Here is a 12,846-nt window from a genome sequence, read left to right as displayed (position 1 = left end):
AGTTAGTTGGCCAGTTAGGCAGTCTCATTATGCGCAAAGAAAAATTCAAATCTGCCGTCATGCCTCCGGAGCTCTCAACCATTTTCCATTGTGGAAACTTTAGCCCACGAATGAGTAAATATTTAAGGGATCACAATTTACATAACCGTAGTTTGGCTGGTTGGTTGGTACATAAACCCAAACCGTGTTGACATTGAAAGCTCTGGTGTTCATTTACCGAAAGAATGCTTTGTGTGGAGTGAAAACCGTTTTGGAAGTTTGTGTTTGATCTTCAAGCACAGTGCCAGGTGTCTATACACATTACTCTACGGCCTGTGAAGGTCAGACAGTTGTGATTTGTTTCCACTGGTGCACATCAGTGTATTTGAGTATCGTAGGCAGCACATGGATGTGTATTCATGCCGTAAGATGCCACTCCCTACCCTTGCTGTCCCACTGCTCCCAAAACCAATCGGCAGCATGCTCACGATGCGTGCCTTTATGAGGGAGAAGGAGGGGAGGGTAAGAGAACGTCAGAGCAGGATGAAGTTGGAGCAAAGGCAACGGGACTAGTTTGCATTCTGAAAGACCAGTTTCATCCGAGGTAGAATCTCGAGGACAACGGAACCAGAGATGGTCTTACAATCATCCTCAAATTAGTCATCGCGACTAAATGCACGGCATCTCCGTGTCCCTCTGTTCATCTTCCCTCCAAGGATGTTGCTTTCTGACACTAGTGACGGGAGATGACGGCATCGGGGTCACATCATCATGGCTCGTGTGGATTTAGAGCGACCGTTGCTCTGCTTTCCGTGTTGGAGCTGACAGTTTTTGCCCGGCCGGCCGCAGCGTCGGTGGAGCGGGGACACCTGGTGAGACCACAGGACCCGGGAGGGAGATGCAGCAGAGGGCGAACTCGGCGTAAGTGGGGCATGGAATCACCCGGCAACTCCAGCCGAGCCTCCCTAACAACAATCGGCGGGCTCCTGCTTATCAACAGTTTTTTATTTTGTATTTTAGGATCACCATTTTTTTAAATTATCTTATTTAAAAGGGGAAATCTGAAGGGTTGTGTAGTTTATTAATTTTATATGATCTGACATTTCAGTTGTAGTATCACAGGGAATTTATGATTTTTGAAAAAAAATGTTGGATATTGGAAAAGTGTTAACTGGATAGTGAAACACTGATGATGGCATAATGTGCCTTATATGTTTAATAATATATTTCATATATCTGACATGGGAGTCAGGAAAGTTCATATTACACGTGTAACTACATTTTAAGGGGTGAGTCTAATTAAATATAGTGGCGCTGTTTAAAAATGTGAGTGCAGTTTACATGGTATAACAGTTTTGCGTGGAAAACATGTTCTCGATACCCCCTTTTAAAAAGCCAGGTCCACTGAGCTGCATTGCAATGTGTCATTCATTTTGATACTGATGAAGGCTGGCGGTACGTCTGTGCAGATGTTTGAGAACAGCTGCATCTATCGAGACCGAAGAAGATGAAGAGCGGAAACAAAAGAGTTGATAAAAGAGCAGAGAGACGAGGTCCAACTCACTCGAGTCACAGCGATCCGTCCGGTTCGTCTTATTGACCCGACAGACTCCAGCAAACAGGAATTAGATTGTGTGTACTTTCCTCTTGATTACCTTCGCATTGAAAATGCGGAAGGTTATGTTTTGATCGCCGTGTATTTATTTATTAATTTGTATGCGTGTTACTCTCATAACTCAAAAGTATTCAACCGAATCGCATGAAATTTGGTGGGATGATTGGTTATTATCCGGGGACCATTTGATTAGATTTTGGGATCGATCAGGTCAAAGGTCAATATCAAGGTCATGAAAAGGTCAACATCTTCTTTTTACCATAGCACGGCCAATTTGTATCCAATTGGCATGCAACTAATGCCAACATGTTCATAATTCAATGCCCAATCTTGTAATATGCGACGGTATGCGTTCTACCGAGTGCCCATTCTAGTTAAATAATTAAGTGATACCCAACATAATCTGAGTATCATTACAATGTTTAAAGTTGTCACGCTTGACTGATTTGGTCAGTAGGTTAGATGCAGTGTCCTCGGTTTGAACTTTCAGAGGACTTGGTGTCCTTTTCCAACCGTAGCTTGTCATTGCTTAAACGTCTGGACTATTTTTGGCAATTATTTCCTCCTGGGAAGACACATTTGGCCCCAGAGAATTGATTTACTTTCTACTATATTTCTATTCATGTTCTTGTCACTAATTGTCTTAATCGTAGGTCATTGCGTAATTTCTCCCGAGGGTGGTGTACATAATACTTCAGCAGGTAGTGTTTCAGTATTGTCTAAAACAGCTGGGGATGTATCATGCTCCCAAATATATTACTTCTGCAATTACAGCACAAATTAGACATGTTGTGTTCTATTCTATTTCTATAAGATAAAACAACCTGATTACTGAATTGTAGAATAACAAAATATATGAATATTTATTAAAGTATCTTACTTTATAAACCTACTAACCCTAAATTCTAACAGAAGGATTGTATTCACAATAAATAATGCTGCCATGTTGCTGGAGCCCTATACGTTGGTGTCATGCACAAGCTCACTAGGCTTGGCCATGTTAACCCTCCTGTTACCTTCAAATGTACTCCCATCTTTTACCCTTTTTGACCACAGCAATTAAAACCTCCAGAAAATTAATATTGTTTCCCAAGTTTAAGTGTCAGGTACTTTTTGTTTGTTTGTTGAGTACCTAAATAGACCTTTAAATAAATAAAAAAGTTGATATTCCTTATATGTTTTACACAGTAAAAAACAGCCTGGGTTCAAATTGAGTTGTGTACAGGACATTGAAAACATATCATGTGAATTTAATGTTTTCCCTGTTGTCCCAAATAAATTAGGAAAAGTCATGAAATAAGAAGCAAAAAAATAATGTCAATCATTCTTTTAGACGTTAAACATTAAATGGGGTCAAATTGACCCCAAAGGTAACAGGAGGGTTAAGACGAGTAATATTGTTCTTGACAGCGTGACACAATTGGCTGAACTCTGCATAAGAACATACAAACTCCTTTGCTCAAAGGAACAGTGGAACGCATTGCCTGTGGCGCTCGTCTCCTAATGAAGTGACTCAATGGGTCTCGTTCAGTATGCGAGCGTCGGAGTGAAGGAGGGTGAGGTTGTCCGTGACTCCCGGATCAGCGGGTGGCGGGCTCAGTGGCGAGTCGGGTCGCCCTTCAATCAGAGGATCGGCGGTTCGATCTCTGGCTCCATGTCGACGTGTCCTTGGGCAAGTCGCTTAACCCCAGAATTGCTCCTGTAGCTGTGTGAATGTTTGTGACTCAGTTACTGCTGATGTGCAGGTGGACCCTTGGCTCCTCCCATCAGGGTATGAATAGGTGAACGATGTCATGTAGCGCTAAAGCACTCGGAGTAGTCGAAAGACTAGAAATCACTCACCGCAGTAGTTTGAAACGCATTTTAGTGCGGCGTCATAAAAGATATTTCCGACTCGGTTATGATTGGGAAACACGGTAAGTTACCACGCATTTGAGTTGCCTCAGTTGTGTGGATTAAGATCAATCGGATAGTTTCAGTGCACCGGTTGCAGAGGGATGAACGCCGTGTCACTCGGAGTCGAGCGTCCACAGAGGAGAGGACTGTGCCGTTCGTGTCCTGACATGACGCGGCATTCCTCAAGCAGATAGCACCGTATCCTATCACCACTGTCACGGCTTATGCTCATAATAGCCTGTCGTAACACCCTTCCTGCCTTCTTGGCACATCCCATCATGGAAGGTGTCATTTAATAATTTATTATTATAGCTCATATAAAAAACTGCAGTAAACTTGAAGGAAGTAGCTTTTCCAAATGTATAGGTGTGATGCAACAAAAAATGAAAAATTCAGGTCCGAAGGTTCAGACACTCGGACATTAGTGGTGTCTTTGTTAGATGTGTGATACATGTAAATAATGCACATAAACTCAATGCAATGCACAACAAATCCACATGTCTGAGGTTTCTTCGGCAACACAAAACTGTAAAGCTCATAAAATATATTGTGAAACAAACAAAAATACAACTAGAACGGGCACTGGGTAGAGCGCATACCTTCGCATAAATCACAAGATTGGGCATTGAATTATGAACATTTTGGCATTAGTTGCATGCCAATTGGATACAAATTTACCGTGCTATGGTAAAAAGAAGATTTTGACCTTTTCTTGACCTTGACCTTTGACCCGATCGATCCCAAAATCTAATCAAATGGTCTGCGGATAATAACCAATCATCCCACCAAATTTCATGAGATTCGGTTTAATACTTTTTGAGTTATGCGAGTAACACGCATACAAATAAATAAATCAAAACATAACCTTCCGCATTTTCAATGCGAAGGTAATAAATAAATACACAGCGATCAAAACATAACCTTCCGCAGAATGCGAAGGTAATTATAAACCTGCAGGTGTTAAAGATGTATTCAAAATGAAATATTGAATGTTAAGCCTGTGGACTGTGAAAGGGTGAGATTCACTGATGGGAGAGACTCACACCACCCTAACATTTAAAAATCCCTTCGCACCACACACGCATGAACCAGAAGTATGTTTTGGAGTTGGTAAACAGGAAGGAGAGGCTGGTTATACCCGCTGTCTTCCTGTCATCAGGATCCATGCAGTCCCGTGCATCAGCCTCCTGGTTGCAGGCGTGACAATAGCTGCTCCCTCTGTGCTGATGATGGCTTCAGGCAATGTAACTGGACCTCACATTGTTTTTCATGCTGAATTGTGGCTTGTTTTTTAGATTCTAGTTGCAGTTTGAATAATTTGATTTTGATACATACGGTTTTTCTTGGTTTGGTTCAGGATTAGTTGGAGTTGGTATCCCAAACATATTGTATTTGCTTGTAAACTTTATTCTATACAGGGTATAATGGGTCATATAAAGTATATGTTTTAATGGATGCATGAACTATTTCAATATTAGTATGCTGTAATAATTAGAACCAAGCTTGTTTGGTTTGCAATCATCTTCCTCTTCAGTTTAGGAAAGATGGAAACACTGGCTCGTGTTTCCATCTTTCCTGCTTGGCCCTACCCTCAGACTGCTCTTAATCGCCCTCTTCAATATTCTTCATCCCCCGAAAGCCCCTTCACAAACACTTAACTCTCCCCTCCTCTTCGGCAAACCTTCTCCAGCTTCCTCCCTGATGGCAGACTTCACCAGCTTCTCTTTACAAGAAGCGACCTTTCCTCCCCTGAGCCAGATGGGTTTCTAAAAGCGACTGCAACACCAAATTCATCGTCTCACCACTGGATGTTTTTTTTTTCCAGTTTTAGAGGCACCAGTGGCCTATTTGGAATTGCGTGTACATTTTATACCCCTGCTGGCAAGGCCCTGTCAAGTTCAACCTCGCTTGCTAACATTTTAAAGAGTGTTGACCCTGAGGCTTGTGTTTTCATTAATAAAGGAGCCATAATAGTGTGTTGGAAGTAAAAGCTTCCATTTATTGAAGAATACATGACCTGCTCATTCGGTCTGGGTTTCACTCTCGTGAAAATAAGCCGTAACATTGACCAGAGCTTTATATCTAATATTGATTTCATTTTCTTTCAGTATTTAATTTAATTGGTCCTTTTACTTTATTTAGAACTGTTCGGAAAAAAATGGATTTAGGGTGCATTTCCTTCTCAATAGAAATATGTGCTTCTTTGAAAAACATATTTCTGTCTCGATATAGTTTGAACTAACGCATCATCTGCCACCCTTTGTAATTATTTCCCCCTCATCTTTCTATCGCAGGTGGTACCACGGCAAGCTGGACCGAAACATTGCCGAGGAGCGGCTGCGCCAGGCCCGGAACCCTGGCAGCTACCTCATCCGGGAGAGTGACCGCCGGCCCGGTTCCTTCGTCCTGTCGTTCCTCAGTGTGACCAACGTGGTCAACCATTTCAGGTACGACGCGGTACCTAGCGGCAATAACGTTAACCTCAGTGACGGACCCGGTTTGAATCTGCAGCGTCTACGTTTAGTGCCTGGGGAAGAAGTCGGTGGTCCCATTGCAAATCATTTGGCATGTTTGCGGTTGATCTTGTCCGAGCTGTAACTTCATGCAGGGTTCGTACGGTCATGGAAAACCTGGAAAAGTCATGGAATTTTAAAATGGTCATTTCCAGGCCTGGAAAAGTCATGGAAAAAACTTGAAATCATAAAAGTTTTGGAAAAGTAATGGAAATTTGTTATAATCACGTGTTCATTTATGCCGAGTTTGAAATAAAATCAAAAAAATTTAAAAGAAAGATGCTCAAAATGTAAGCCGGCGTACGCTCTCGATGCCCAACATTTTCTAAATTGTTCATGTTTATACCGAGATTTCAGTTTGGTCATGGAAATTTGGTGAAAAGTCATTGAAAAGAATCCATTGGTCAACATGTGTAAGAACCCTGTTCATGTGACCTGACTTGGCAGACACACTGCTGGCAACGTGTTCGTCCAATAAACTCTATTTTCTCTCCATTGCCGTTATAATTTAATGGGAAACCAAAAGGATGATTTAAGGATCCACGAGGTGTCATCTGTGTTTACCGCACCAGTTATAGAAGATGGCATACCCTACAACTGAGAGAGCTTTGTAGTTGGAATAGTTTGAATAGTTTGGTCTGACATGAACCGTTGTATTTCTATCCTCTGTAGAGCCCTTTTAGTTGTTGGATTATAACATAGTGGGGCATGTCACAATAAGCTGGCAGCGAGCTTCCCTAAAGTAGAAGATGAGGACTGGGGAAGTAAAGAAGTTATTTATTACATGCTAACCAAAAGGGCAGAAAGCCATCGACAGTGAAGTCAAAGAGTAACGTGTGTGTGTGTGTGTGTGTGTGACAACAAAACCAAGGAAATGAGTGAGTGACGTGTGATGACCAAGTTTAGTGACCCATAGTCCCTGTGAAAAGCTTTTTTTCTATTTTTGGGGAGTTTTTCCTGATCTGATGTGAGGTCCTGGGACAGGGATGTCGGAGGCAAATTCGTAATTTGTGGTATTGGGCTATACGAAATACACTGAATTGAATTATTCTAGTGAACTCGGATTTGTAAGCGTTCATTTAAAAGTACAGTTTTCAAAACGATGCTGAACCGCCCGGGTGGATGGATATAGTTTTTGTATTAAAACTCCTGTTTTAAACAGAAGCATATTAGTGTGGATGCAGCCATTGTTCGGCATTTATTTTAGATCAATAAGATTGATACTGAGAATAACATGGTGTGTGCTTAATACCAACTGTTAGTGCTCAAAGACTTAATGTGGGCATGTGATGAAAGTCTTTTATTGCTGCATATCTGTCTATTCCATTGTGCTGTTTTTGCCTAACCTTTTAATTTCATAACTCCCCAGTATTTCCTGTTACTGCCCTTCATTTTTCACTTTAGAAAGCAAAAAGGTTTGTGCTGTGAAAAATTAAAGACATTTCTTCCAGAAAATGCACTTCCCTAATTAAGTAACAATGACATCATCTATTTCACTCGCGTCGATTTAGCGTGGAGACATGATGTCATTGATGCTGGAAAAGGAAGCCCTTTATTCGGGGAATTATGAACACAAGGTTAATTGCATGACACCTACACTTAATGGTTGACATCCTCAGATTGTGCACACAGCAAATGAGTAATCACACAAGTGCATTTGGTAAAAACCATCAATCAAAGAAGCACTCAATAGATGAACAGAGATTTATGATTATTGGCTGTGAAATAGGATATCATTTGGAGCCAATAATTGTATCATACCGTTGTACTGATTATCAGTCCCGCATTACAAACAGCCTACTTATGATAGTTGGATTCAACTGGTAAGCCTCTTTCTCTCATTGAAACCCTTTTTAGATTTACATTGACTATTTTCTGGCATTTATAGATTGTGGTACAGTTTGATGTCTTAGTTTATATGCAGGGTTCGTACGGACATGGAAAACCTGGAAAAGTCATGGAATTTTAAAATGGTCATTTCCAGGCCTGGAAAAGTAATGGAAAAAACTTAAATCATAAAAGTTTGGGAAAAGTCATGGAAATTTGTTATAATCACATGTTCATTTACGCCGAGTTTGAAATAATTAATATGTTTTTTTTAAAGAAAGACGCTCAAAATATAAGCCGGCGTACGCTCTCAATACGCACAATTTTCAAAAATGTTCATGTTTATACAGAGATTTCAGTTTTGTCATGGAAATTTGGTTTAAAGTCCTGGAAAAGTCCTGGAAATCCATTGGTCAAAATGTGTAAGAACCCTGTATATGTGGCAGGTTTCCTCTGTGGTATAGAAGCCCTGATGAAAAACACGTCCAGATGGATATTTCACATTTTGTATTTCCTCTTGTGCACAGAGATTCTCCTGTGTTTACAAACGACTGTGCTTCCTTCTATCATTGCTGTGTTTTCTCTCAACAGGATAATCGCCATGTGTGGGGACTATTACATTGGTGGGCGGCGGTTCTCTTCTCTCTCAGACCTGATTGGTTACTACAGCTATGTGTCTTGCTTGCTAAAAGGAGAGAAACTGCTATCGCCAGTGGCGCCCCCTGAGGTAAGGCTGACTCCATGGCGGGAAGTATCCAATATATTCTAATACTACACGTTAATGGTCAATTCCGGTAGCAATTGTACATGTTCCATGACATTACTTGATATTAAATTTTCCCTCTGAATATTGCAAAATACACCGTTTTTAAATAATATTCGGTACACCCAGTTGGTTAATTGTATAATATTTGGGTGTTTCAGCATTGCTTTAGAAATGATTTCCATCCATACTTGCGTGTCTGAAAACAAATATCACATGACATTTACTGCCTACCGCTGCTGATGTAAGCAGGAAGAAGATTGGTTGCTTGGTTACAGAAAAGTATGATAGTATTCTTTAATAATAAAAGGTTTGGCTCGATACTTATGATCTTCCGATATCATCTTCCTCTATAGATTTTTGCGGGAAAAATATAATTGTTCAAGCTCTGACACGCACATCACATTTACTTGAAAAACGAACACTTCAAAATCAAAGTTTTCTAAATTAAGGGAAACTACATTTGGTCCAGAAGCTTGTTGTTTTCAGCGATCTCGCTGACTGAGTGAATTAGTCTCCGATGCTGTTTGAAATGGAATAGGATCAACTTCCTACAGAGAAAAAACGAAATATACAACTTTTAAAATATGCCAAATGTATGCAAAAAAACTGTGACGATCCCTTAGGTATTCGAAAATATGCTTAATCTCATGAAATTCGGTCCCGTAAAAGTACTTTGATGTTTGAGGGTTGTAAGATGAGTGGAATATATTCATGTCTTTGTGGTAACTTAGTCGGCCTTGATTCCTTTAACCAGCCACTTGCTCAATTTACAAGGGAGTATTTATTTCACGTCTTCCTTTTTTCTTTTGGTTTTAGGCAGTATTCTCAACTGTTTAAGGCAAAGCTAATGCTAATGACTGTTTTAGGAGGAGTGTGAGATCTCCCAGAGGGGATTGTAGAAGAATACTTGATTTTGTGGACTAATTGGAGGATTTAACATCGAAGTGTTTTTTGAAGGTCAAGGCTAAGAAAGGGTTTTATTCTCTGTGTGCATGTCTCCACAGCCTGTAGAAGACCGGAGGAGAGTCAGGGCCATACTTCCATACACCAAAGTGCCAGATACCGATGAGATCAGGTACGGTTCTGTGTGTAACTATTCACACAAATACTTCCCTTGTCATACTTGCAGTCTAACATGTTTACATCTGTCTAGTTATGAGAGTTCTTTTAAACCCTCATAAATATGAGCTACATCGTTGTTTCCCTAAGCTTAAAATAAAAAGTATTTGATTTTATTGCTCCCAAATAGCCGACTAGTATTCCTTAGATTCTTGTTTTTTTTAGTGATGCCACAGGCCTGCTCTTCCCCTCACAGCAGCCTGGAAAGCACATCATCTGACTTGTTATTGAAAAGATAGATAGATAGATAGATAGATATATACTTTATTAATCCCCAAGGGGAAATTTGTCGTCACAGTAGCAGCAGCAATAAACTAAACACACGAGAATAAAATATAAAATATAAAAACAGGGATGAAAGATATAGATGTATACAAGTAAAATATAAAATACAAAATGAAGTATATATATGTATATAAAATGAAACCTATATGTACACTACCGTTCAAAAGTTTGGGATCACCCAGACAATTTCGTGTCTTCCATGAAAAATCACACTTTTATTTATCAAATGAATATAAAATATAGTCAAGACATTGACAAGGTTAGAAATAATGATTAATATTTGAAGTATTAATTTTGTTCTACAAACTTCAAGCTCAAAGGAAGGCCAGTTGTATAGCTTATATCACCAGCATAACTGTTTTCAGCTGTGCTAACATAATTGCACGGGTTTTCTAATCAGATATTAGTCTTCTAAGGCGATTAGCAAACACAATGTACCATTAGAACACTGGAGTGATAGTTGATGGAAATGGGCCTCTATACACCTCTGGAGATATTTCATTAGAAACCAGACGTTTCCACCTATAATAGTCATTTACCACATTAACAATGTAGAGAGTGTATTTCTGATTAATTTAATGTTATCTTTATTGAAAAAACAGTGCTTTTCTTTGAAAAATAAAGTCATTTCTAAGTGATCCCAAACTTTTGAACGGTAGTGTATATATATACACACACACACAAACAAATATAATACAATGACTGCAAAGTATACAAAATAAAATATATGCATATATATATATATACACAACATATATGCAAACACAAATATAATACAATACTAATGACTGCAGTGTAAAATTAAATTAAATATAAAAATATTAAATATAGACAGTGTGCAAAATGCAAAGTGTGTGTATGTGTGTAGTGTAAATTAAAATTAATTATGTGTGTAGTGTAAATAAATGAAATGCGTGAAGTGCAGATCAACATAGTGTAAATATGAAGTTATTACAGTTATTGCACTAGGATTTTGCAAGAGGTGATCTGTTATAGAGCCTAAAAACAGTCTTACCCCCGTCATAAAGCGGCAGTAGGCACACTTACTGATGATCCAAGCGATCCCTGATTTCCTAAATGTTATAAACATCTGTTTAAAGTCAATCTCAGCCATGAGTCTGCTAGGGAGCCTCTGGCTTAAAGGAAGACACAGACGTGCATTTACCTCAAATGATATGAGTCGGTGGAGACACCTGCTGGCGGCGCTCTGGTATTACAACGGAACACAGGCAGCAGACGCGCACTTTATTTCAAACTCTCCAGATTGCAACGACTTGACTGAGCAAACGTGGCTTTGTCTTATTACAACGACATGTGTACCGCAGAGTTTACAGTAATGTGTTGGCTTATTCATACAATCTGCTTCATGTCACTACGGTATCACTTTCTCTTCTTGCCCATTCTGACTTACTTGTATCTTCAGCTTCCTGAAAGGAGACATGTTTATTGTTCACAATGAACTGGATGATGGCTGGATGTGGGTGACCAATGTTCGCACAGAGGAGCAGGGCCTTATTGTGGAGGATCTGGTGGAGGAGGTGGTAAGTACAGCGCAAGATGTATAGAGTTTTTTAACCCTCTTATTACCTTTGTGGTAAATTTGACCCCATTCAATGTTTAACGTCTCTAAAAAAATGATTGACATAAATTTTTTGATTCATATTTCATGACTTTTCCTAATTTATTGGGGACAACTGGGTAAACATAAAATTCACATGATGATATGTTTTTAATGTCCTGTACAATTTGACCCCAGGCTGTTTTTCACTGTGTAAAACATAACAAATATCAACTTTTTTATTTATTTAAAGGGCTATTTAGGTAGTCAACAAACAAACATACCACACACTTAAACTTGGGAAACAATATTAATTCTAAGAATTTTCTCTAGGTTTTAATTGCTGGGGTCAAATTGACCCCAGTGTGAGTAAATTTGAAGGTAACAGGAGGGTTAAACAATGTATGAAGACGTATGACTGCAGTATCAGGGTGTCCGCGGGTCTTTAAAAAGTCTTAAATTCCTTTTCCAAAAAATATGGCCTTAAAAAGTCTTAAATTGTCTTAAATTCAGATTGGATTGGTCTTAAATTTGTTGGGTGTCATGTCACTACGAATATTAGGCAATCTGTTCCGCCAGGTCTAATATTTTGCTCCGGTCGCTCTGCGGTGTCTCTGGTGTCACCGGGGCCACGCCCCTTCTCTTAAAGGGGCCCCGCGTATTCGGTCCCATCCCCTACAACGTGAAGCATCGGCTACTTTAGAAAACATGGCAGGATGCAAGTTCAACAACGGCTTGAAAAGAACGAGTGTTTCTGGTCACGGTCGGTGAAATGCTTCTGAAGCTGCGTTATGTGTCGCGAGACTTTCCAGCGGTGGAATCTCACGTGCAGAGCAAGAAGCACAGAGACTAGCGAAGGCCGCCAGCAGCCCGCGGGGCTAGCTCCTGCTCCGCCGCCAGCAACGACGTCAACGCTACAACGCTGGAGGTCACCGGAGGAAATCCAGCGCCGTGCAACAAAGAGCTCATCACCGAAGTCCAACGCTCCGGCGCGTTCTTCATTCTGTTCCACGAGACTCTGAACCAGACCACCGCGAGCAGACAGCTGGACTTCATGTGCGCTATTGGTGAAATGACCACGTCCCGTCAGGATCCTGTGGAGCTCATGGGCCATGACACGCCCAGGACCTACTTCAGCATCTCAAAGTAAGTCTAACATAAATATATGTATTAACTATCCTCTTGTATATGAGTATGTGTTTCATATAGTTAAGCTTTACTCATGTGTCAAGTTAATAACAGCTATGCATAGGCGCACTACACATTAATTAGACTAACACAAAATAGT

The 12,846-nt window shown here is 40.1% G+C and overlaps 1 protein-coding gene across 1 annotated transcript in view; it reads left to right on the top strand.

Moving 5' to 3' along the window:
- rasa1a (RAS p21 protein activator (GTPase activating protein) 1a) overlaps positions 1–12,846 on the top strand; it is a 28,971-nt gene that overhangs the window by 7,356 nt on the left and 8,769 nt on the right. Inside the window, exons 2-5 of the mRNA XM_056419949.1 lie at positions 5,785–5,937; positions 8,422–8,557; positions 9,601–9,671; positions 11,424–11,541. Of these exons, the coding sequence (XP_056275924.1) occupies positions 5,785–5,937; positions 8,422–8,557; positions 9,601–9,671; positions 11,424–11,541 (478 nt within the window). The remainder of the gene's footprint in view (positions 1–5,784; positions 5,938–8,421; positions 8,558–9,600; positions 9,672–11,423; positions 11,542–12,846) is intronic.

The sequence above is a fragment of the Pseudoliparis swirei genome, chromosome 7, assembly GCF_029220125.1.
Source record: "Pseudoliparis swirei isolate HS2019 ecotype Mariana Trench chromosome 7, NWPU_hadal_v1, whole genome shotgun sequence".
NCBI classification, from domain to species: domain Eukaryota; kingdom Metazoa; phylum Chordata; class Actinopteri; order Perciformes; family Liparidae; genus Pseudoliparis; species Pseudoliparis swirei.
Note: the sequence above shows the minus strand (reverse complement) of the source record. Positions and strands in the feature narration are given on the sequence as shown.